Here is a 24,915-nt window from a genome sequence, read left to right on the forward strand (position 1 = left end):
TTTTATACACATTAGCTTATTTAATTCACATAGAAACCCCGCAAGGGAAGGAATGTGGCTTCCATTTTACAAACAAGGCACTGGAGCGCCAGAGATCAGAAAAACCACTCCCCCCCAGATTGTATGACGAGGAGCCAGTGGAGCAAGGATTCAACCTTAGGTCTGGCTCACTCTGCACCTGTGCCTTCCTCACCATGGAAACCGTCCTCCCCTCCCCACTGCTCGCTCTGAGGGCCTAGCATAGCCACCCTGGCTCCTGCCTGATGTCCCACGCCCCCAGAGAACCCAGACTGCCTCTGCTTTCCTTGGCTGTCTACCTACCAGCAGTGTCAGCCCCACAAGACCACGGGAGCCTGGGAGCTCCCTACATACGGGCGAGAGTGTACCAGGAGGTGCCTGGGTGTCATGTGTGTTATCTGGACTGCTCCCAAGTACTGGGGACATTGTCATAGCCCAAAACAGATCCAGGGAGCCTGGGAGTGAACCCCAATAGACAGAGCAAATCCCAGCCCACGGGTGTTCCCAGCAGACAACGCATCATCCAGTCACCCCAAGACCTGGTGGTGTAGCCCAACGAAGGCACGTGATAGTGGGGCCACGGGGAATCTGTGGCCACAGAGGGGAAGTCGAGAGAGGACAGGGTGGACCGTGGTGGCGAGATATGCCAGGCAGCTCCCCAGGGTCGTCATCAGGGATGCCGCCACGTCCCTCCCCTGCCTTGGGGCGGGGCCAGGACAGGACACCAAGAACAGGAAAAGAGAAGCGGAGACGGGAACCAGGAATGTCCCTCCAGCTCAAGGCCCGGCCCAGGTCTCTCTGATCTGCAGACACAGGCAGGTCGGCGAGCGGCCAGAGAACCAAGAACGTCAACTTCAGCAATTCTTGTCGTCACTTTGGACTTCGACGTAGGGCAGCCCCACAGGCCAGGTGTCCCTTGGCCAGTAGCGGACTTTGAGGGTTTGGCCTGGCATCTCGTAGCTGGCGTCCACCAAGGCCATGGTGACCATGCCGTAAGGGAAGGTGATGCTGATGACCACGTGCCTGTGGACCGCAGTGGGGGGAGCGGTGAAGGTGCAGGAAGCCCCCAGCCTCGCCCTGCCTCTCTGCTCACTTCCATGGACCCCGGCCCCCACCTTCAAGCCCCAGTATCTGGAATGCCCTTGTCTGCCTTCCCCTCCCCCTCTCTGCCCCAGGCTCCTGCTCTGAGCTCTGCCCACCGAGAGACTGCACTTCTGGGGGCCCCCCAAGCCTCAGAGCAGGTACTTACCAGATGCTGTGCAGGTAAAAGAATTTAATCCACTGCCAGAAATTACAGAGGAAGCGGTCGCTGATCCAGCTGGTCAGAGCGATGGCCCACAGAACCACGGAGACCTCAATCAAATGCCGCAGCTCCTTGTTGCTGGTCCTGGGGAGGGCGGGAGGGGGAGCAGCGCCTGAAGAGGCTGATGGGAAATTCCTCCATCCAGGCGCGTGAGGCTTGCAGGTGGGGAGGAGGGAAGGGGCGGGGGCCGAAGGTGCACGGCTGGGGGCCACATTGCGGTGCCGGCAGCCCATGTCAGAGTGCTGGTTACAGTCCCCGCTACTCCACTTCCAATCCAGCTCCCTGCTAATGCACCTGGGAAGGCAGCAGAGGATGGCCCGAGTGCTTGGGTCCCTGCCATCTGCGTGGGAGACCAGGATGGAGCTCCTGGCTCCTGGCTTCAGCCTGGCCCAGCCCTGGCTGTTGTGGCCATTTGGGGAGTGAAGCAGCAGAAGGAAGACCTCTCTCTCTCTCTCTCTCTCTCTCTCTCTATTCCTTTCTGTAGCTCCATCTTTCAAATAAATATTTTTTAAAAAAAAAAATGAGAGAAAAGAGGGGCCAGCACTGTGGCTCACTTGGTTAATTCTCCACCTGCAGCGCCAGCATCCCATATGGGCACCGAGTTCTAGTCCCGGTTGCTCCTCTTCCAGTCCAGCTCTCTGTTGTGCCCCAGGAGGGCAGTGGAGGATGGCCCAAGTGCTTGGGGGCCAGCACCCCATGGGAGACCAGGAGGAAGCACCTGGCTCCTGGCTTCAGATCAGTGCAGCGCCAGCTGTTGTGGCCATTTGGGGAGTGAACCAACAGAAGGAAGACCTTTCTCTCTCTCTCTCTCTCACTGTCTATAACTCTACCTGTCAAATAAAAAAATTTTTTTCTAATTTAAAAAGAACAGAAAATGTGATCTATATACACAATGGGATACTACTCAATCACCCAATAGGATGAGACATTGTTAAATGTTATATTACATGAAATTAGCCAGGCAGGGGCCAGTGCTGTGGCCCAGCGGCGCAGTGGGTTAATGCCCTGGCCGGAAGTGCCAGCATCCCATATAGGCACTGGTTTGAGTTTCAACTGCTCTACTTCCGATCCAGCTCTCTGCTGTGGCCTGGGAAAGCAGTAGAAGATGGCCCAAGTCCTTGGGCCCTTGCACCCACGTGGGAGACCTGGAAGAAGCTCCTGGCTCCTGGCTTTGGATCAGCTCAGCACAGCTCCGGCTGTTGCAGCCAACTGGGGAGTGAACCAGTGGATGGAAGACCTCTCTCTCTCTCTCTCTGTAACTCTGACTTTCAAATAAATAAATATTAAAACAAAAAGAAAGAAATTAGCCAGGCAAAGACAGACAGGAACCACAGGACCTCACTCACTTCTGGGATCTTGGGAGCCTGGTTTCACGGAAGCTAAGAGTGGAACACTGGTTACTGGAGACTGGGGAGACTTGGAGAGAGGGAGGAAGGGAGGAGGGTTGATCAATGAGCACTAAGCTTCAGTTAGATAGGAAAAGAAGTTCTGGTGTTTTGCTGCACACTAGGGTGACTACAGATAGTATTAGATAATATTATTACAGATAATAAATTAATATTACAGATAATAAATATTTTTTGACAGGCAGAGTGGACAGTGAGAGAGAGAGAGACAGAGAGAAAGGTCTTCCTTTTGCCGTTGGTTCACCCCCCCCACCAGTGGCCGCTGCAGCTGTGCGCTGTGGCCGGCACATGGCGCTGATCCAAAGCCAGGAGCCAGGTGCCTCTCCTGGTCTCCCATGGGGTGCAGGGCCCAAGCACTTGGGCCATCCTCCACTGCACTCCCGGGCCACAGCAGAGAGCTGACCTGGAAGAAGAGCAACCGGGACAGAATCTGGTGCCCCGACCAGGACTAGAACCTGGTGTGCCGGCGCCGCAGGCAGAGGATTAGCCTAGTGAGCCGTGGCGCTGGCCATAGTGTATGGTTTTTGAAGGGTAGAAGGAGGAAGACTGTGAATGTCTTCCCCAAAAAGAGACGACAAATGAGGGAGGAGTTACACTGACCCTGAACTGGACATCGCACCACGTATGCGTGTATCAAGACACCACATGGTGGCCTCTAATAATCTGATTTTTATCTATCAGTCGAAGATAAGTCAGAGGCATGAGACGGGGAAATGAGGAAGGAACTATAATGCAATAAAGGAAGCCACAGAGATGGTTTTGGATCCAGATTTAAACAAAACCAGGTGTAAGAATCCATCTTTGGGAACCAGCACTGCAGCTCAATAGGCTAATCCTCCGCCTTGCGGCGCCGGCACACCAGATTCTAGTCCCGGTTGGGGCGCCGGATTCTGTCCCAGTTGCCCCTCTTCCAGGCCAGCTCTCTGCTGTGGCCCGGGAGTGCAGTGGAGGATGGCCCAGGTGCTTGGGTCCTGCACCCCATGGGAGACCAGGAGAAGCACCTGGCTCCTGGCTCCTGATCAGCGCGATGCGCTGGCTGCAGTGCACTGGCAGCGGCGGCCATTGGAGGGTAAACCAACGGCAAAAGGAAGACCTTTCTCTGTCTCTCTCTCTCTCTCATTGTCCACTCTGCCTGTAAAAAACAAAAAACAAAACAAAACAAAACAAAACAAAAAAAAAAAAAAAACAAAAAAAAACAACCAACCAAACAACAACAATAACAACAACAAAAAACCAAAGAATCCATCTTTGGGGTTCAGCGCTGTGGCGTAGGGGGTAAAGCCATGGCTTGCAGCACCGGCATCTCCTATGGGCACCAGTTCAAGTCCCAGCTGCTCCACTTCCGATCCAGCTCCCTGATGATGCACCTGGGAAAGCAGCAGAAGATGGCCCGAGTGCTTGGGCCCCTGCACCCACTTTGGAAGACCCGGAAGAAGCTTCTGGTTCTTAGCTTCGGATCAGCCCAGCTCTGGCTGTTGCTGCCATTTGGGGAGTGAGCCAGCAGGAGTGAACCTCCTCCAATTTCTGTCTCTATCTCTCTGTCTTTCTCTAATTCTGCTTTTCAAATGAATAAATAAATCTTATTTTTTAAAAAAATTCATCTTTGAGAAACTAAGTAACTGTCCATAAGACCTGGCTGGGTATTAAATACTATTTTAAAGAAGTATCATAAACTTTGTTAGAAGTATGTGTGCTGTGCCTCCCATCTGTCTCTCTGGGTCTGTCCCTGCCGTTTAGGGGCTGACCTGTGGGGACCAAATCTACAGGCCAGCTGGTCCTTGTGCTTCCAGTTTGCTTGGCTAATGGTTTCCTTTTTGGGCTGGTCAATGGTTGCCAGTTGGGTTGGTCCACGGTTTCCAGCTGGGTTAGTCAACGGTTTCCAGTTGGGTTGGTCAACGGTTTCCAGCTGGGCTGGTCAATGGTTGCCAGTTGGGTTGGCCCATGGTTTCCAGGGGAACTGGCCAATGTTGAACTCCAGCAAGAAGCCACAGGATTGGAGGCAGAGCCATGAACACTGATTTCCCCGTCTTCCTCCTGCGGGTGGCCTGGGGCTGGCTAGGGCAGCAGCTGGAGACCTCGGCCTCCGCAGAGGCGCTTTCCTTGGGGATCCTTGGTCCTTGTGATCACTTTTTCATGCTTCCGTCACATCACCTACTACCCCAGGTTTCCAGATGATTCTACAGAGCCACACTTATTTGCACATGGATTCGAAGTTCCCTTCACTGGTTCACTCCCCAAATGCCCACAATTGTGGGGTGGGGCTAGGGAGGGTGTCAAAGCCAAGATTCCAAAACTCAATCCAGGTCTCCCACGTGGGTGGCAGGAGCCCAGTGACTTGAGCCAGCTGCCACTTGCAATGCCCACATCCCATATGGGTGCCAGTTCGAGTTCCAGCTGCTCCACTTCTGATCCAGCTCTCTGCTGTGGTCTGGGAAAGCGGTAGAAGATGGCCCAAGTCCTTGGGCCCCTGCACACATGTGGGAGACCCAGAAGAAGTTCCTGGCTGCTGACTTTGGGTTGGCACAGCTCCAGACGTTGTGGCCATCTGGGGAGTGAACCAGCGGATGGAAGACCTCTCTCTCTCTCTCTCTCTCTCTCTCTCTCTCTCTCTCTGCCTTTCAAAATAAATAAATAAATAAATATTTTAGAAAAACTCATGGAGACAACAAGTATTACCAAAAATATGCATGGATTTCAACATTTTTTGCACCAAAGTAAACTTACCTTTTAACTCCACTTTTTCCACAAATTACTTTGTAAAAAGATTGATTTATTTATTTGAAAGGCACAATTAGAGAGAGAGATTATTCCATCTGCTGGCTCATTCCCGAAATGGCCGCAATGCTTGAGCTGATCTGATCCAAAGCCAGGAGCCAGGAGCTTCTTCCAGGTCTCCCATGTGGGTGCAGGGGCCCAAACACTTGGGCCATCTTATTTATTTTTATTTTTTTAAAGATTTATTTTATTTATTTGAAAGACGGAGTTACAGAAAGAGGTAGAGACAGAGAGAGAGGTCTTCTACCCGCGGGTTCACTTCCCAGATGGCTGCAACAGCTGGAGCTGCACCGATCCGAAGGCAGGAGCCAGAAGCCCCTTCTGGGTCCCCCACGAGGGTTCAGGGGCCCAAGGACTTGGGCCATCCTCTACTGCTATCCCAGGCCATAGCAGACAGAGCTGGATCGGAAGAGGAGCAGCCGGGACTAGAACCGGCATTGGGGCATCTTCTACTGCTTTCCCAGGCCATAGCAGAGAGAGCTGGATGGGAAGTGGAGCAGCTGGGACTCGAACCAGCACTCATATGGGATGCTGGCACTGCAGGGGACAGCTTTACCCACTACACCACAGCGCCAGCCCCTCCACCATTACCTTTAAAGATTTATTTATTTATTTGAAAGGCAGAGAGAGAGAGATCAATCCTCCATGCACTGGTTCACTACCTCAGTGGCCACAACAGCCAGGACAGGAGCCAGCAACTCCATCTGGGTCTCCCCCACGGGTGGTAGGGACCCACGCACTTGCGCCATCTTCCGCTGAGTTTCCAGGTGCATTAGCAGGGAGCTTGGTCAGAAGCAGAGCAGCCAGGGCTCAACCCAGTGCTGCAGAACAGGACGCCGGGGTCGCAGGCAGGAGCTTAGCCCACTGCAGCCCCTGCCACAGGGGGTACTTTTTAAAGTACCCTTGTGTGTTGGGGGGAGGGGCTCGCTGCTCAAGGGGCTGGATCTGCAGTCCGACAGACAGGCTCAGTGGGTGATCACGGAAAAGGGACACTGGAGTCAGGTGGAACGGCTCAGGGCAGGGGACGGAGAACAGCAAGGGGTCCTTGGAGGAAGGAACGGGAGCCGCCTCCCCTCCCCCACCCCAGCCGGGTTCCCCGGGGCCACCACGCACTTCTTGTACTCCTGGTAGACGATGTAGAGGATGTGGATGGCGATGCTGTTGAGGGCGTAGGCGTTGACCGTGGGCCGCAGGAAGGACAGGAGGGTGCTGATCACGGTCATGACGACAACCAGACAGGTGAACAGGGACCTGCAGGGAGAGGGCTCGGCTCTCACTGGATGGGGCGGAGGCAGGGCTGCAGGGGGTGGAGGCAGGGTCATTTGGAGATTCTGTGGCCCCGGCGGATGAGGACAGGGAAGGGCTCTTGGCGAGGGCGTCTCTAGGCTCAGAAAAGCCTTGAGGATCCCGGGTGGCCTCAGCAGAGGGGACCCAGAAGGGTCAGGTCTGAGGACCCAGGGAACCTAGGTTGGCCCATGAAAGGACTGCAGGTTTATGCTGGGGGTGGGGTGGGGGGTAAAGCAAAGGCCCCCTGGGGCCTCGGGGAGGGGGGGCAAGGGATTCAGGGGAGCCCAGGTAGGCTCAGAGGAGGGGGTCCTGGGGGGTTCTGCTCGGGGCAGTCAGGCAGGGGCCACAGAGGGTTCCACCCCCCCACACACACAGCCAGCCTGCCCCACCTGTTGCCCCCAAGGAAGGCGGGGAAGTAGCAGCGGGGCATCCAGATGCTGTAGCCACTGGCCAGCAGCCACAGGATGGCGATCTCGTCCAGGAGCTGGCCCAGGAAGCTGAGCGTCATGTGGAAGTACATGGAGAACAGGCCTGGGCGGCAGAGGCGAGGGGAGGCGGTCAAGGCGGGGCACCCGGCCCCGCCTCACCGCCTGCCGCGCCCACAGCCCAGCCCTACCTGTGACTGTGAAGAGGAACAAGGTGCTGTAGCTGCCGCAGGAGCGCTTCTGGATGTAGGGGTGCATCAGGAAGGTCATGAGCGGCCCCAAGATCAGGAAGGAGACATTGCTGAACTGCAGGAGGCAGAGACACGGGGCGGGGTGGGGGTGGGGGGTGAGAGTCGGCCGGATCCTCTCCAGCAGGGGAGGCGGGGAGGGCTGCCCGCTGTCACTAGCCAGTCGCCTACTGCCATCCAGGCAGGATTCATCAACTCAAGATTCGCCGATCATTCACCTGTCAACCTTTCAGCCGAGCTGGACAATCAATGGGTCATCAGCAGATCAATGACTCCGCCCCTTATTCTGTTCATTCACAAAATGAGTGTGGCAAAGACTAACCTCTTTTTTTTTTTTTTTTTTTTTTTTTTGACAGGCAGAGTGGATAGTGAGAGAGAGAGAGACAGAGAGAAAGGTCTTCCTTTGCCGTTGGTTCACCCTCCAATGGCCGCCACGGCTGGCGTGCTGCGGCCGGTGCACCGCGCTGATCTGGAGCCAGGAGCCAGGTGCTTCTCCTGGTCTCCCATGGGGTGCAGGGCCCAAGCACTTGGGCCATCCTCCACTGCCTTCCCTGGCCACAGCAGAGGGCTGGCCTGGAAGAGGGTCAACCGGGAAAGAATCCGGTGTCCCGACTGGGACTAGAACCCGGTGTGCCGGCACCGCTAGTGGAGGATTAGCCTAGTGATCCGGGGTGCCTGCCCAACTAACCTCTTGTGTCTATATATAAGCACACTTCCTCTCTGTTTATTCAACAGGCGGGGGGAGAGAGAGAGAGACAGAAAGAGAGAGAGAGCAAGCGAGCGAGCTGCTGGTTCACTCCCCAAATGCCTGCAGTGACTGGGGTGGTGGGGGACGCTGGGAACCAGGAATTCAGTCCAAGTCTCCCACGTGGGTGGCAGGGACCCAAGTACTTGAGCCCTCGTGGGTATTTCCCAGGGTGCATCAGCAAGAAGCTAGAGTGAGCAACAGAGCCGGGAGCGAACCCAGCTGCCCGGATGTGGGGTGCAGGCGTCTGAGCTGCCGGGCTAAATGCTCCCACCTCTCCTCTGAGAAGGGAGCCCTCTATCTTCAGGTTCTGCACCCACAGATTGGACCAACCAGGGATCAAGAACACTGGAGCAAAAATACCTCCGTACCTCAGGTACGGACTTTTTTTTTTTTTTCATTGTTGTTAGCACCTGAACAATACAGTGGGACTATTTGCACAGTCATAACACATTGCATTGTGTGTGTTATAAGCAATCTAGGGGCTGGTTTGAAGGATGTAGGAGGGTCGGCACTGACATAGGTTAAGCATCCACCTGTGGCATCGACATCCCATATGGGCGCTGGTTCAAGTCCCAGCTGCTCCTCTTCCAATCCAGCTCTGTGTTTGTGGCCTAGGTAAGCAGTGGGAGATGGCCCAAGTGCTTGGGCCCCTGCACCTGTGTGGGAGACTCGGAAGAAGCTCCTGGCTCCTGGCTTCAGATGGGCCCAACTCCGGCTGTTGTAGCCATCTGGGGAGTGAACTAGCAGATGGAAGACCTCTCTCTCTGTCTCTCCCTCTCTCTCTTTGTAACTCTGTCTCCCAAATAAATAAATAAATAAATAAATTTTAGGGTGTGCATAGGTCATGAGTGAATACTGTGCCATTTTATGTAAAAGACTTGATTCTGACATCTGTGGGAGGTCCTAGAGTCAAACCCCACAGACACCAAGAGCCAACTGTAGATTGTAGTGTCTTCTAAGTTTTAGCTGAGCCTGTAGCTACCCAAGGAAAGACTACATTTCCCAGCATCTCTTGCAGCTTGCTGTGGTCTTGTGACCTGCTCTGGCCAATAGGATAAGAATGTACATGACACTTCCCACTTGCAGGTCAGTCCTTAAGAAGCCACTGCAGGCTTGTCATCCCCTCCGCTTTCTCCTTCCTGTGGGCTGAAGTGTGGATGCAGTGGTCATGAGCTGGCCTTGGCCTTGCAGACAAAGAAAGATGATACAGTAGCCTAGTGACTCGGTTCCAACACAGAGCACGAAGAAGTGGTGTTGCAGGACTTCAGACACCAGATGACACCAGCAGCTGTGGCTTCCACCTGACATGGACTTTTTTTTGTTTGTTTTTAGGATTTTATTTATTGGGGCCGGCGCTGTGGTGTAGTGGGTAAAGCTGCCACCTGCAGTGCAGGCATCCCAAATGGGTGCTGGTTCAATTCCCAGCTGCTCCACTTCTGATCCAGCTCTCTGCTATGGCCTGGGAAAGCAGTGGAAGGTGGTCCAAGTCCCTGCACCCATGTGGCAGACCCATAGGAAGCTCCTGGCTTCAGATTGGCGCAGCTCCGGCCATTGCAGCCAACTGGGGAGTGAACCAGTGGATGAAAGACCTCTCTCTCTCTCTCTCTCTCTCTCTGCCTCTCCTTCTCTCACTGTGTAACTCTGCCTCTCAAATAAATAAATAAAATCTTTCCTAGGCCAGCGCCGTGGCTCAATAGGCTAATCCTCTGCCTGCGGTGCTGGCACACCAGGTTCTAGCCTCGGTCAGAGCACCAGATTCTGTCCCGGTTGCTCCTCATCCAGTCCAGTTCTCTTCTGTGGCCAGGGAGTGCAGTGCAGGATGGCCCAAATCCTTGGGCCCTGCACCCGCATGGGAGACCAGGAGAAGCACCTGGCTCCTGGCTACGAATCAGCGCAGTGCGCTGGCTGCAGCGGCCATTGGAGAGTGAACCAACGGAAAAAGGAAGACCTCTCTCTCTCTCTCTCTCTCTCACTGTCCACTCTGCCTGTCAAAAAAAAAAAAAAAAAAAAAAAGAAAGAAAGAAAATGAAAGAAAAAAATCTTTTCTAAAAGATTGAGAGGCAGAGTTATAGACAGTGAGGAGAGACACAGGTTCACTCTCCAAATGGTCCCTATGGCCAGGGCTGGGACAATCTGAAGCCAGGAGCTTCTTCCGGGTCTCCCACACAGGTGCAAGGGCCCAAGCACATAGGCCATCGTCTACTGCTTTCCCAGGCCATAGCAGTGAGCTGGATCAGAAGAGGAGCAGCCGGGACCCGAACCAGCACCCGTATAGGATGCCGGTGCCGTAGGCGGAGGATTAGCCTACTGCGCCACAGGCTGGCCCCCTGACATGGGACTTTGCAAGATTGGTAGGCATTGTGACACAGCAGGTTAAGCCGCAGCCTGCAACGCCAGCATCTCACATAGGCACCAGTTCAAGTCCCGGTGGCTCCACTTCCTATCCAGCTCCCTGCTAATGGCCTGAGAAAGCAGCAGAGGATGACCCAAGTGCTTGGACCCCTGCACCCATGCGGGAGACCTGGAAGAAGCTCCTGGCTCTTGGTTTTGGGATTAGCCCAGCTCTGGCCACTGCAACCATTTGGAGAGTGAACCAGCAGTTGGAAAACCTCTCTCTCTGTCTGTCTATAACTCTGCCTCTAAAATAAATAAAGAAATCTTAAAAAAAAAAAAAAATGTTCCAGCGCCATGGCTTACTGGACTAATCCTCTGCCTATGGCACTGGTACTCCGGGTTCTAGTCCCAACTGGGGCGCCGATTCTGCCCCAGTTGCTCCTCTTCCAGTCCAGCTCTCTGCTGTGGCCCAGGAAGGCAGTGGAGGATGGCCCACGTGCTTGGGCCCTGCACCCACATGGGAGACCAGGAGGAAGCACCTGGCTCCTGGCTTTGGATCAGCGCAGCGCCGGCTATAGCGGCCATTTTGGGGGGTGAACCAACAGAAGGAAGACCTTTCTCTCTGTCTCTATCTCTCACTAACTCTGCCTGTCAAAAAAAAAAAAATGATGATGACGACAGGTGAGGTCAGGCATTGTGACACAGTAGGTTAAGCCACAGCCTGCAATGCCAGCATCTCATATTTGCGCCCGCTCATGTCCTGGCTGCTCCACTTCCAACCCAGCTCCCTGCTAATGTGCCCGGGAAAAGCAGCAGAAGATGGTCCAAGTACATGGGTTCTTGCCACCAATGTGGGAGATCTGGAAGGATTTTCTGGCTCCTGGCTTCAGCCTGGGAGGCTCTCTTGCTCGCTCGCTCTCTCTCTCTCTCTCTCTCACCCCACCCCATCTCTCCATCTTTCAAACAAAATAATAAAAAATTAATTGAAAAACAGTGCCCTGCCAAACTCTACTTAGATTACAGATGCATGAGTAAAATAAAATTCATCACGGTGTCAAACCACTATATGTTAGAGACATTTGTTGTTATGCAGCATTAGCTGAGACAAAAAAGAAAAATTGCTTATGGGCTAAAGTGGTCAAGAGGGGCAGCCACTGGGCCTGGCAGTCCAGACACCTGTGTCCCACATTGGAGGAGCAGCTACAGCTCCTGTCTCCAGCTTCCTGCTCTTGCAATGGCTGCATCCCACATCGGAGTGCCTAATGCAAGTCGCCACTCTGACCCAGCTCCCTGCTGCTGTGTATCCTGCAGGCAGCGCCGATGGCCCAAGTAGGTGTCACCAGTGTAGGAAATCTGGTTTGAGTTACCACCCTCCAGGTTTGGCCAGACCCAGCCCCAGCCACTGCAAGCACTTGGGGAATTCACTACCAGATAGAAGATTCTCTCTCCCCCTCTCTCTCTCTCCCCATTGCCTCCCTCCCAAATACATCTTTTAAAATGAAAGGCGAGAGTCAGCATTGTGCTATAGCAGGTAAAGCTGTAGCCTGCAACACTGGCATCCCACATGGGTCCCAGTTCGAGTCCCGGCTGCTTCACTTCCGATCCAGCTCCCTGCTAATGGCCTGGGAAAAGCAGTAGAAGATGCCCCAAGTGCTTGGGCCCCTGCACCCATGTGGGAGACCTGAATGAAGCTCGTGGCTCCTGGCTATGGCCTGATCTAGCCTTGGCCATTGCAGCCATCTGGGGAATGAATTGGCAGGTGGAAGATCTCCCTCCCTCCCTCTCTCTCTCTCTCTCTCTCTCTCTCTCTCTGTCTCTCTCTCTCTCTCTCTCTCTCTCTCTCTGTAACTCTAGCAAATAAATAAATAAGTCTTAAGAAAAGAAAAAAGAAAAGATTGGCCAGTACTAGGGCCAGCTAAGGACATGAAAAATAAATAAATAAATAATACAGCTTCCTGTTGGAGAAGGAAAGAGAATGGAGGTCAGAGGTATGACTACACCTGTGCAGATCCCACTATCTCTCGGGCTGATTGAGTGCTAAAGCTATCTGTGGGTTCATTACCTGTTCCACAGTTGGACATCTGCTTTGTTCCGGGTACTGTGCAAAGTTTCTTGTTCCCAGAATCTTATCTCATCCTCAAACCAACCCAGCAAGCTATGGGTTTGTAACCCCATATGATAGAAGAGGATACTGGGGGCTGGTAATGTGGCGTAGCGGGTAAAGTCGCTGCCTGTGGTGCTGGCATCCCATATGGGCGCCAGTTCGAGGCCTGGCTGCTCCACTTCTGATCCAGCTCTCTGCTATGGTCTGGGAAAGCAGTGGAAGATGGCCTAAGTCTTTGGGCCCCTGCAAAGGAGACCTGGAGGAGGCTCATGGGTCCTGACTTCTGACTGGCTGAGCTCCAGCCATTGCGGCCACCTGGGAAGTGAACCAGAGGATGGAAGACCCCTCTCTCTCTCTCTCCCTCTGCCTCTCTGTAACTCTGCCTTTCAAATAAATAAATAAATCTTTAAAAAAAAAAAAAGAAGAGGATACTGATGCTCAGAGCGACACAGTGGCCCAACCCCGTCACCCAGCTAGGAAGGGACGAATCCAGGGATAGGTTTAAAGTTGTTCTTATTAGAGACAAAGATCTTCAATCTACTGTTTTATCCCTACAGGCCTGCAACGTCCGAGGCTGTGCAGGCAGAGGCGGGGACCCAGCCATTTGCACCATCACCTGCTGCCTCCCGGGGTGCACATTAGCAGGGAGCAGGAGCCGGGGATTGGAGGCAGGTGCTCCTGCGTGGGACGCGGGTGTTCCAACTGGCAGCCCAACAGCCCTGCCACACGCCCAGCCCCGTGTTGAAATTTAATCCCCGATTATGAGCTGTGAAGGGGTGGGATCTCAAGGAGGCGGGATTAGGCCTCTGCCCTCGTGAATGGATTAGTCTATTCATGTGATTAGCAGATCAAGATTATTGGTTTAGCTCTGAAGCAGCCGTAGAGGCCAGTTTGGCCAGACTTGAGGTGGTGCCTTGCCCTTCCATCACCTTCGAACTCTGACAGCAAGACTTCGACTTTTGGACCAGAACCGCGGGCCAAGACAAACCTCTTACCCCATCTGCTTGTGCTGTTCACAACAGAAAGCAGATTAAGACGATACTGAAAGGACAGAGACCACGGGCGGTCACCGTCACTCTGGGCTGCTCTCCTTTCTCGTGCCAAAGCCACAGGGCAGGCGGTCAGGGGCCAGGCCCTCTCATCCCCCGCCTGGGCCTCCTCCAGTCCTGCCATTTGTGCTGATGTGCGTGCGCACACACACACACACACACACACTCACTGTGCCCAGTGAACCCAGTCCCCGCCCCCCGGCCTGCAGCCCTGGGGCACACCAGCACACCCCAAACACGCCCACCCAGCCCGTCCATCGTCCCAGCTCTGACGCGCCACTGAAAACACGTCCACGGCTTCCATCAATAAAATCCGAACTCTTAAATGCGGCTTAGGAATTCCACCTGTAACTCACCTGTGCTCAACTTTTTTTTTTTTTTTTTTTTTGACAGGCAGAGTGGACAGTGAGAGAGAGAGACAGAGAGAAAGGTCTTCCTTTGCTGTTGGTTCACCTTCCAATGGCCGCCGCGGCCAGCGCACCGCGCTGATCTGAAGGCAGGAGCCAGGTGCTTCTCCTGGTCTCCCATGGGGTGCAGGGCCCAAGCACTTGGGCCATCCTCCACTGCACTCCCGGGCCACAGCAGAGAGCTGGCCTGGAAGAGGGGCAACCAGGACAGAATCTGGTGCCCTGACCGGGACTAGAACCCGGTGTGCCGGCGCCACAAGGCAGAGGATTAGCCTAGTGAGCCGCGGCGCCGGCCATGCGCTCAACTTTACAATCCAGCCGGGCGGGGCAGGCATAACCAGGTTCTCCGGAAGGAGCCACGCTCCGCTCACCTCTTACCACCAGGACTTTGCCCATGCTGTTCTCCCTGCCTAGAGCATTCTCACCCCTCCTCCCTCCTGGCCAAGCCAACTACTGCCGCACCTTTAGCCTGGGCATCATTTCTCTGTGAGGCTTCTCCATTCCCTGGGGCAGAGGCAGGGGCAGGGGCAGCTTCCTCTGGGCTCTGGGTTTCTCCATTCCCCTAACACCTGTCCTGTCATCCTGACAACCGTGTGTCCTCCCACTCTGAGAGCAGAGGCTGTGTTCTTCCTGCTTCCCGTTGTACCCTGAGGAACTGGCATATGGCAGGTGCTCAACCAACAGGGACTGTGGGGCCTTATCACTCGGCTATCATCTGTGAGGACACTTCAGGGAGGGTGTTGGCCGGTGCCGCGGCTCACTAGGCTAATCCTCAGCCTTGCGGCGCCGGCACACCGGGTTCTAGTCCCGGTCGGGGCGCCGGATTCTGTCCCGGTTGCCCCTCTTCCAGGCCAGCTCTCTGCTGTGGCCAGGGAGTGCAGTGGAGGATGGCCCAGGTGCTTGGGCCCTGCACCCCATGGGAGACCAGGAGAAGCACCTGGCTCCTGCCATCGGATCTGTGTGGTGCGCTGGCCGCAGTGCGCCGGCTGCGGCAGCCATTGGAGGGTGAACCAACGGCAAAGGAAGACCTTTCTCTCTGTCTCTCTCTCTCTCACTGTCCACTCTGCCTGTCCAAAAAAAAAAAAGGGGGGGGGAGGGTGTTGCATGTAGAAAGTTCAGGATAAAAGACACCATGCCTGGTACTTTCTCATATTAAAAAAAAAAAAAAACTGCTATTAACCTGAAAGGCAGAGAGACAGAGAGAGAAAGAGAGAGAGAGAGAGAGAGAGAGAGAGAGAGATCTTCCATTCACTGGTTCACTCTTCAAATGCCTGTGACAGTCTGGGCTGGGCTAGGCTAAAGTCAGGACCCCAGAATTCAATCCAGGACCCGGGTAGCTGAACCATCACCGCTGCCTCCTAGGGTCTGCCTTGGCAGGAAGCTGGATTCAGGAGCCGAGCTGCGACTCAAACCCAGGCAACGGATGTGGGATACAGGATGTCCCAAGTGTGGCTCCCAGGATGTCTTAAAGATGTCCCAGGGGTAGATCCTCATCCTTTAAAAAAAAAAAAAACTCTTAATTAATTAATTAATCAGAGAGAGAGAGAGAGAGAGAGAGAGGTCTTCCGCCGATGGATTTACTCTCCAGAGCTGTGCCAGGCTGGAGCTGGGAGCCAGGAACCCCATCAAGCCTCCCACGTGGATGTCAGGGACCCAGGGACGTGAGCTATGACCTGCTGCCTCCCAGAGGGCGCGTTCACAGGAAGCTGGCACTGGGAGTGGAGCCAGCTCCTGGGTAGCAAACCCAGGCACTGCAACATGGCATGTGAGAGTCTTAAGGGCTTAGGCCAAATCCCACCCAGGTTTCCCACCCTGTGAGTGCACAACATGGCCAAGAAAAATTTTCTTTCTTTCTTTCTTTCTTTCTTTCTTTCTTTCTTTCTTTCTTTCTTTCTTTCTTTCTTTCTTTCTTTCTTTCTTCCTTCCTTCCTTCCTTCCTTCCTTCCTTCCTTCCTTCCTTCCTTCCTTTCTCTCTCTCTCTCTCTTTCTTTCTTTCTCTCTCTCTCTCTCTCTCTTTTTTTTTTTTGACAGGCAGAGTTAGACAGTGAGAGAGAGACAGACAGAGGGAAAGGTATTCCTTTTTCCATTGGTTCACCCCCCAAGTGGCCACTACGGCTGGTGCGTTGCACCGATCCGAAGCCAGGAGCCAGATGCTTATCCTGGTCTCCCATGGGGTGCAGGGCCCAAGCACTTGGGCCATCCTCCACTGCACTCCCTGGCCACAGCAGAGAGCTGGCCTGGAAGAGGGGCAACCGGGACAGAATCCGGCGCCCCAACCAGGACTAGAACCCGGGGTGCCGGCGGCGCAGGTGGAGGATTAGCCAAGCCCCCGAGATAATTTCTAATCCCTGAGCCCCATGCCCTCCCACGTGCACACGACCTCTGGCTTTTTCAGTTCTGGTTTTGCAAGGAGGACACCGCATCTCGGAGGCCAAGTGACTCCTCTGAGGTTGCACAGCACAGGGGACCCCAAAGCTTGCCCCGAGCCCCGTCTTGCAGGACAGGAGGTGGGGCAGACTCAAAGGGAACTCCCTGCTGCTCTGTGGCATGACCTACCCCCTCAGCATCTCTCGTTCCTGTGTGGGGACAAATGGCAGGCAGCCATCAACACGACCTGGGGGAAGCTGCTGAGGGCACGCACGAGGCCGGGCACTGGAGGGTGCCACTGCCAGGGACGTGGTGTGGGCTCACGGAGCGAGGGCTGCCTGTTACAGCTACACATGTTGCACGCTCATGGGCCGGGAGCCCTGAGACTGGAGTTCTCAGGATGAGGACAGAGCGATGGGTGGGGTCTGATTAAAGGGCCCCAGCCGGCTCCGGGGACTGATAGCATCAGCGACAGCCCCCGTGCCAGGGTCTCCCTCCCTGCCCTCCAGGGCTGGGCCCTCATGGTTCACAGCCTCTCGCCCCACCCAGGCCCTGGCAGGCAGGAGACGCTGCACCGTGGGACGCTGCCGGAACTGGTCCTGAGCTCGGGACACCTGGACCCCCTGGGTGCCGGTCTCAGCCGATGGCTTCACCTCCATTCATTCATTCCAGAACCGCTCCTTGAGAACCTACTATGTGTTCAGAAACCTCAGCACTGGGGCTGGTGTTGTGACACGGAGGGTTAAACTGCTGCCCATGACTCTAGCATGCCATATCAGAGTGTGGGTTCGAATCCCAGCTGCCCCACTTTTGATCCAGCTCCCTGCTAATGGTCTGGGCAAGCAGCAGAAGATGGCTCAAGTGCTTGGGCCCCTGTGCCCACGTGGGAGACCTGGATGGGGTTCCTGGTCCCTGGTTTAGTGCTGGCTTATTGCGCCCATTTGGGGAGTGAACCAGCAGATGGGAGCTCACTCTCTGTCAAATAAAATAAAAATAAATTAAAAAATTTTTTTTTTTATTTTTTGACAGGCAGAATGGACAGTGAGAGAGAGACAGAGAGAAAGGTCTTCCTTTGCCGTTGGTTCACCCTCCAATGGCCGCCGTGGCCGGCGCGCTGCAGCCGGCGCACCGCACTGATCCGATGGCAGGAGCCAGGTGCTTCTCCTGGTCTCCCATGGGGTGCAGGGCCCAAGTACTTGCGCCATCCTCCACTGCACTCCCGGACCACAGCAGAGAGCTGGCCTGGAAGAGGGGCAACTGGGACAGAATCCGGCGCCCCAACTGGGACTAGAATCTGGTGTGCTGGTGCCGCAAGGCGGAGGATTAGCCTAGTAAGCCGTGGCGCCAGCACTGAAAATAAATTTAATTAATTAATTTAAAAAAGGACCTTAGTAGTGGCCCGAAGCAAAGCCCCTCCTTCGAGGGGCGCCTCCAGTCGGGACAGACGTGAGGGACCCCTCTGTGCGGTTCCCGCCCTGATGGAAACGCTGAGAACCGGGAGCTGCGCTGTGCACGGCTGTGAACGCCTGCCGCCATGATGGGGCAGGGCCCGGCGCACCCCAGGGGCTTCAGCACCCATTGGTTTACTCCATCTCCCCCTAATCCGAGAGGGAGAAAGGACACAACAGTCAGATAGAGGTCCTGGCCACTGGTTCACTCCCCAAATGCCCACAATGGCCAGGGCTGCGAGCCAGGAGCTCCATCCGGGTCTCCCACCTGGGTGGCAGAGGCCTTACTTGGGCACAGTAGCAGGGAGCTGGATTGGGAGCAGAGCACCCAGGACTGGTGCAGGTGGGGATGCTGGCGTGGCAGGCGGCGGCTTGGTTGCACCACAGCGCCGGCCCCTTTATTCGTGTCTTGATGTGCTTGCTGGCTGCCTCCGGCTCCCCCACTGGACCGGGGCTGCCCTGAGGATGGGAGTCGCACCTGTCTTACCCCTGAAGGTGACCCCAGCACATGGAGCACCCGGGAGGCGCTCAGCACAGGAGCTGGGAGTCGGGGAGCATTCTCCAGCCAGCCCTTGCTGCCGCCACCCACGCCTGGCTTCTGTCACCTGCTGAGTGACAGCACACACCCAGGGGCGGGGCCTGGAATCCACTGGGCGCCCTTTATCTCCTCTGTGACAGAGCTGGCAGGAGAGGGCCTCCTTCCCGGGACTTTGCGCCCCATAAACCCCACGAGTAGCAAACAAAGGTGATAAACGTCACTTTTACAACTTCAGTTTATTCCACACTTAGGGTGTACCGGGAGCTGTGGGGATATCTTCATAACTCAGCTTTCAAAGACGGAGAGTAAAATTCACTCCCAAGAGTGTACAGCTGGGGTGGGCGTTGGGGCACAGCAGGGTAAGCTGCCACTTGGGACACCTTCATCTCAGGACAGGGTGCCTGGGTTTGCAGCCCAGCCGCTCCGCTTCCAATCCAGCTTCCTACCATGCACACCCTGGGAGGCAGCAAGTGCTGGCTCAGGCGCTGGGTCCCCGCCACCCACGTGGGAGACCCCGTTGGAGATCCTGGCTCCTGGCTCACCCCTGGCTGTTGCAGGCATTTGGGGAATGAACCAGCAGACTGAAATTTTCTCTCTCTCTCTCTCTCTCTCTGCATTTCAACTAAACGAAAATAAATAAATAAAACATTTAAAATTAAATGTACACTACAATGGTCTTAGCATAGTCACGGGTTGTGTAGCTACTAGACCATCTAATTCTAGAAGAATTCAGTCTCCCAAAGGAAATTATGTTACCCACTCCCATCCCCTCCTCCTGCCCCTGGCGACCACAAATCTACTTCCTGGCTCCACGGATGCACCTGTTCGGGGTGCTTCCTACCCATGGAGCCCCACACTGTGTGGCCTGCTGTGTCTGTGTCTCTCAAGGTCCCTGCACCCCGTAGTGAGTGTCTGTGCCTCACCCCTGTTTGTGGCTGCGTGATGTTCCAATGCATGGAGGGACTGTGCTGTGTGGAGGGACCGTGCTGCGTGTGTCCATCCACCCACTGCTGGGGGCTTGGATTGCATGCAGCAGCTGCTGTAGTCTCTCCATGGTCCTGGGAGGTGGTCCCCTTTGGGACAAGTGAACCAGAGGACGGTGGATGATGTTTCCTCCTTAGTTCCTCCACCCAATATCCTGCACCCTTGACCTTGGTGCACCGTCCGCCTCGCCAAGCCCAGAATGTCAGCCCCTCTGGGGCAGGGAATTTTGAGTCTTTCTGCACCTCCCACCCCGGAGCCAAGTGCAAGCCAGGGGCTCCGTCCACAAAACAGAGAGACGGCTGTCCTGCTGACTCCAACCCCTCTGTGTGCTCCCGGAGCGCCGCAGGGGAGGAACCACCGACACCCATTTTTCTGGAGGCGAGGAGGACCAGAGGCAGCCACGGAGCCCAGGCCTGGGGTGTGCCAGATTTTGTGCGTATGTGCGTTGGATTTGCATCCTCCGTGGGGACGGGCACGCCATGGGTATCCAGGAACCAGCTGTTTCTGCTGTGGACAGTGACACGGAACACAGCAGGATGCATGGCTGGACCTCAAGGCTCGAGTGGTTTAGAGCTCATGGAGTTTGCACGTTGCATGCAGTCAGGAGCTCAGAGAGGGGCGGCTCTTCCTCTGGGTCACACAGCACTCAAGGAACACTTGGGGCTGGAGCCACATGGCAGAGGCAGCAACGGAAAGGTGCAGAGGGCGGTGGGGAGGGTGCTGTAAACACCTGCTCCCCTCCTCTCCTCCATGATCCCCACACCCCTCCTCCTCTTTCCCGTGCTCTCTCTCCCAGGGCCAGCACGCCACTCATGTGTTCTGGCACCAAGTATCCGCAACACTTTCACAAGAGAATGAGACGGAGCCACTGAAGCTTTGACGAGACCCTAGCAAGGAAATTCAACATCGTGGTGGCCTCTGGGAGCTGGAGACCTTGAGACTTCTGCCTGTGCCACTTGAAACTCTCCAAAGCCATCAGTAATGCAGGTGGAGGTCACTTGGCAGCCACCATGCCCATGCAAGCAGGTGCAAACAGGTGCAAACAGGCATGGCTCACGCCTTGGTTTCTCCCCCTGCCCCACTTAAGCCAGTCCTCCCCACACCCCTGACCTCTATTGCAGTCAGTGAGCCTCCCAGGCTCTCCTCACCCATCTGCAAAACACAACCAGGGGGCTGGCGCTGTGGCGTAGCGGGTAAAGCCACCGCCTGCAGTACCAGCATCCCATATGAGCGTCAGTTCAAGTCCCGGCTACTCCACTTCCGACCCAGCTCTCTGCTGTGGCCTGGGAAAGCAGTGGAGGATGCTAAAAAGCTAAAAAGCTGCCTGTGGCTCCCCAGTGCCCTCCAAGTGGAGCCCAGAGTCCAGAGCCTGGCATTCCACATTTGGCCCCTGGACATGGCTTAAAGCCTGGGCTTCAAGCCACCACCACGACCCGACCAGCTATGCTCTCTTACCACAGGGCCTTTGCACATGTGGTTCCCATTACCCGCAAAGCCCCAGGGAGCCATTATGGGTTCTTTAAGACTCAGTGTTGACAGCAACATTGACATCCCCCCTCCTTCCGCACACAGAGGCCCCGTGCCCCACCCCCATGCCCCACTCCCACTTCCAGCCCTTTCTCCTCCCTCCACCTTGAGCTAACCCTGGGGCTGGAGGAAGCTGTCGGAACTTGGATACCATCCCCACCACACACACACAGCTGGGGAACCCCAAGCCTCCCTGGGACCACCAGGACCACCCTGCAGTAGGTGGTTTACAGCATTTTCATGGGATGAATGAGTGAGCGCATTGGTGGGCACAGGAGAAATTTCCGACACTCCAACTTGGCCTTCCTGTCTCCCCACATTCTGGCCTCAGGTACATAACTTCTTCCCTTGCCAATCAGACCAGTTCTTGTTCCTTTCCAGGGCTTACACACGTTTGTTCCTGCCTCTGCTCTCCTACCCCACCCCTGTGCATCTCTTAAAACCCAACTCCTGGAGCAAACGTGTGGCTTGGAGGTTAGGCTCCCTGCATCCCACACTGGAGTCCTGGGTCTGGTTCCTGGCTCCAGCTTCCTAACGCACACCCTGGGAGGCAGCAGTGACGGCCCAAGTGCCTGGGTCTCTGCCATGCATGTGGGAGACCCGGGTTGGATTCCCAGCTCCTGGCTTCAGGCTCCCTCCACCCTTCCACTGTGGGCATCTGGAGAGTGAACCAGTGGATGGGAACTTGCTCTCATTCTCTCTAATAAAAACATGCCACATAGGAGGCAGAAGCCCAAGGGTCGTCACCACTGCCTCCCAGGGCCTGCGTTAACAGGAAGCTGGAGTCAGGAGCCAGAGCTGGGACTTGAATCCAGTAGCTGCGATGTGAGAGGCAGAGGTGGAACCTGGAGCTTCGTCCCAGTCGCCCACGTGGGTGCAGGGGCCCACTTTTCCCACTGCTTTCCCAGGCCATTAGCAGGGAGCTGGATCAGAAGCGGAGCAGCCAGGACTCGAACTGGTGCCCATGTGGGATGTCAACACTGCAGACTGTGGCTTAACACACTATGCTACAGTGCTGGCCCCTATTTATTTTTAAGTGTTATTCATTTTCATCTGCTTTGAAAGGCAGGGAGAGGGAGAGACAGAGAGGGAGAGAGAGAGAGACAGAGAGGGAGAGAGAGAGGGTGGGAGAGAGGGAGAGAGGGAGAGAGAGAGATAGAGAGGGAGAGAGGGAGGGAGAGAGAGGGAGAGAGGGAGAGGGAGAGAGGGGGGGAGAGGGAAAGAGAGAGATAGAGAGGGAGAGAGAGAGGGAAGGAGGGGAGAGAGGGAGAGGGAGGGAGAGAGGGAGAGACAGAGAGGGAGGAAGGGAGGGAGAGAGAGGGAGGGAGAGGGAGGGAGGGAAAGGGGCAGGGAGGGAGAGGGAGGAAGGGAGAAGGAGAGAGGGAGGGAGAGAGAGAAGGAGGGAGGGAGGGAGAGGGGGAGGGAGGGAGAGAGTGAGGGGGAGGGAGGGAGGGGGGAGAGAGGGAGGGAAAGAGAGGAAGAGGGAGGGAGGGAGAGAGAGGGAGAGAGGGAGGGAAAGAGAGGAAGAGGGAGGGAGGGAGAGAGGGAGGGAAAGGGGGAGGGAGGGAGAGAGGGAGGGGGAGGGAGGGAGAGGGGGAGAGAGGGAGGGAAAGAGAGGAAGAGGGAGGGAGGGAGAGAGAGGGAGAGAGGGAGGGAAAGAGAGGAAGAGGGAGGGAGGGAGAGAGGGAGGGAGAGGGGGAGGGAGGGAGGGGGGAGAGAGGGAGGGGGAGAGAGAGAGGGAGAGAGGGAGGGGGAGAGAGGGAGAGAGAGAGAGAGAGAGAGAGAGAGAGAGAGAGAGAGAGAGAGACGCCTGCCCCAATCTATCTCTTAATTCCATTTTTCTACAAATCCTTTGAAGTCTCCTTGTACCGGTGAGTTTAGAACCATGTTTACATGTTCAAATGTCTGAAATGAAACTCTGTAACTTTTTCAAATAAATAGATAAATCTTTTTTAAAAAAATGAAGAGTTTTACGACTTGTGAAAATTATATGAAATTTATATGGCAATGCCCATAAAGTTTTATTGGCACCCAGCCACGCCCACTCCTCTACGTGCGGTCATGGCTGCTTTTGCGCTACAAGGTCCAAGCACTGTTGCGACAGAGGCCACTGGTTCTGCAGAGACAAAAATATTACTGAGCTGGACTGCCAGGCACGCCGATGGCTTACCAGCTGCCGTGACAGCTCTGTCTGGGAGGGTAAAACCCTGGGGAGGCGCTAACATAACTATGGTTCTAGGAAGGCATTTCAGTAAGCTCAATGGGTGGGGGGGGCATTGAGTGCTGTGCTAAGGATGCCCGCGTGCCTGGGTTCGAGTCCAGGCTCCACATTCAATCCACGTCCTTGCTAATGGGCATCCTGTCTCCTGAGGCTTAGTCCTGAGCTCCTGGCTTAGTCATGGCACCAGCCACGGCAGGGGCTCGGGAAGGGAACCAGCAGACGGAAGATCTGTCCATCTCTCTCTCCTGTCTTTCAAATAAACAAACTAAAAATAAATTTCAAATATACATATAAAGTTCAAAGAAAAATGGAATACAAAAGATGTTTATTTGGGGGGGCCAGCATTTTGGCACAGCTGGTTAAACCGCCATCTGCAACGTCAGCATCCCATATGGGTTCCGGTTCAAGTCCCAGCTGCTCCACTTCTGATCCAGCTCCCTGCTAATGCACTTGGGAAGGCAGCAGAAGATGGCCCAAGTGCATGGGTCCCTGCTGACCACATAGGAGACCCGGATGAAGCTCCTGGCTCCTGGCTTTAGCTCGGTCCAGCGCAACTGGGGACTGAATCAGTGGATGGACGATCTCTCTGTCTCTCCCTCTCCCTGTAACTCTGACTTTCAAAACAAGTAAATGCCCAAAAAAATGCATTTTGATAAAAAAAAATGTGAAATGCAGGCATCATTTTTCCATCACACGTGTTTTCCATGCATGTCTTGGAGGTTCTTCATATGCACCCATTTCAGTAAATTTTTGCACCAAAATCAACGTATTTTTAATCCAGTTATGCGTGAGCTTTGTGAACCGCCCCCATGATGGCACCTAGCTCCCGACGCCACAATGAAGACGCGGCATTTAGTGCAATGCCTGGCACACAGCAAGTGCTCACTAAAGACCCACGTTCGGGGGCTGCCTGGCTCGCCGCGTACCACACACAGACGACGTCGGGCACAGGGTGAGCACGTCGCTCGCCATTGGAGGAGACCCAGAAAGAACAGTGCCCTGCCTCGCTCCCCCGTGAACCCGGAGTCCTGTACAAGGACAGGACAGCACGAGCCGCCCATGTCTTTGAAGCTTTGGTTGAATGTCATTGTTCTTTATGCATCCGTGGTTTTGGGGCAGCTCCGATGCCGTGCTATGGCAGAGGCCACAGGAAAAGTCTCTCTTAATGGATGTGAAATACCGTCCTGGGGCTCCCCGGGAGGTAGATAGCGGCAAGTCAGTCACCCTTAGCTGTGGGTGCCGCTACGAGCAAGGAGACGCAGCCATCTCCTCCAGGAAGCCTTCCCTGATCTGCCCCCTCGTGGCATGGCTCAGGAGCCCCACAGCTGCCTGTGCGTCTCCTCCCACCCACTGCGGCACTTGGGTCATAAATGCCTGAGATTGCACCTGTGCCTTCCGTTCAGGGAGGGCAGAGTGCTGCTTGCCAGCCTCTGTTTCCCAAATGGCCACTGCCCCGGCACCGCATGAAGACAACTTCCAGATAAATGAACGCTAGCTAGCGCCTGGTCTCCCCAGGGCTGGAACCTGCGGCTGCATGGATGCCCCCAGCCCCCCCCACCCACACACACACGCCTGCCCGCAGCCCCCGGCCCCAGCTCTCACCGTGTTGTAGAACTCGGCCACCAGCTCCGAGTGCTGGAAGTTCACCTCGCACCAGTCCACCTCAGAGCTCTGGTAGGCGAAGATGCTAGGCATCTTGTCTTGGCACCTGCCGCCCGCTGGCTGC

General features: G+C 55.3%; 1 protein-coding gene across 1 annotated transcript; it reads right to left on the reverse strand.

Moving 5' to 3' along the window:
• ACER1 (alkaline ceramidase 1) lies at positions 1-24,915 on the reverse strand. Its single transcript, XM_070059508.2, has 6 exons — positions 24,792-24,915; positions 7,406-7,520; positions 7,179-7,320; positions 6,616-6,753; positions 1,268-1,405; positions 1-1,041 (listed from the first exon to the last, which is right to left on the reverse strand). The coding sequence occupies exons 1-6, from the start codon at positions 24,882-24,884 to the stop codon at positions 873-875; spliced, it is 795 nt and encodes a 264-aa protein (XP_069915609.1). The 5' UTR covers positions 24,885-24,915; the 3' UTR covers positions 1-872.

The sequence above is a fragment of the Oryctolagus cuniculus genome, chromosome 16, assembly GCF_051225735.1.
Source record: "Oryctolagus cuniculus isolate XC-2025 breed Fujian yellow rabbit chromosome 16, ASM5122573v1, whole genome shotgun sequence".
Taxonomy (NCBI): domain Eukaryota; kingdom Metazoa; phylum Chordata; class Mammalia; order Lagomorpha; family Leporidae; genus Oryctolagus; species Oryctolagus cuniculus.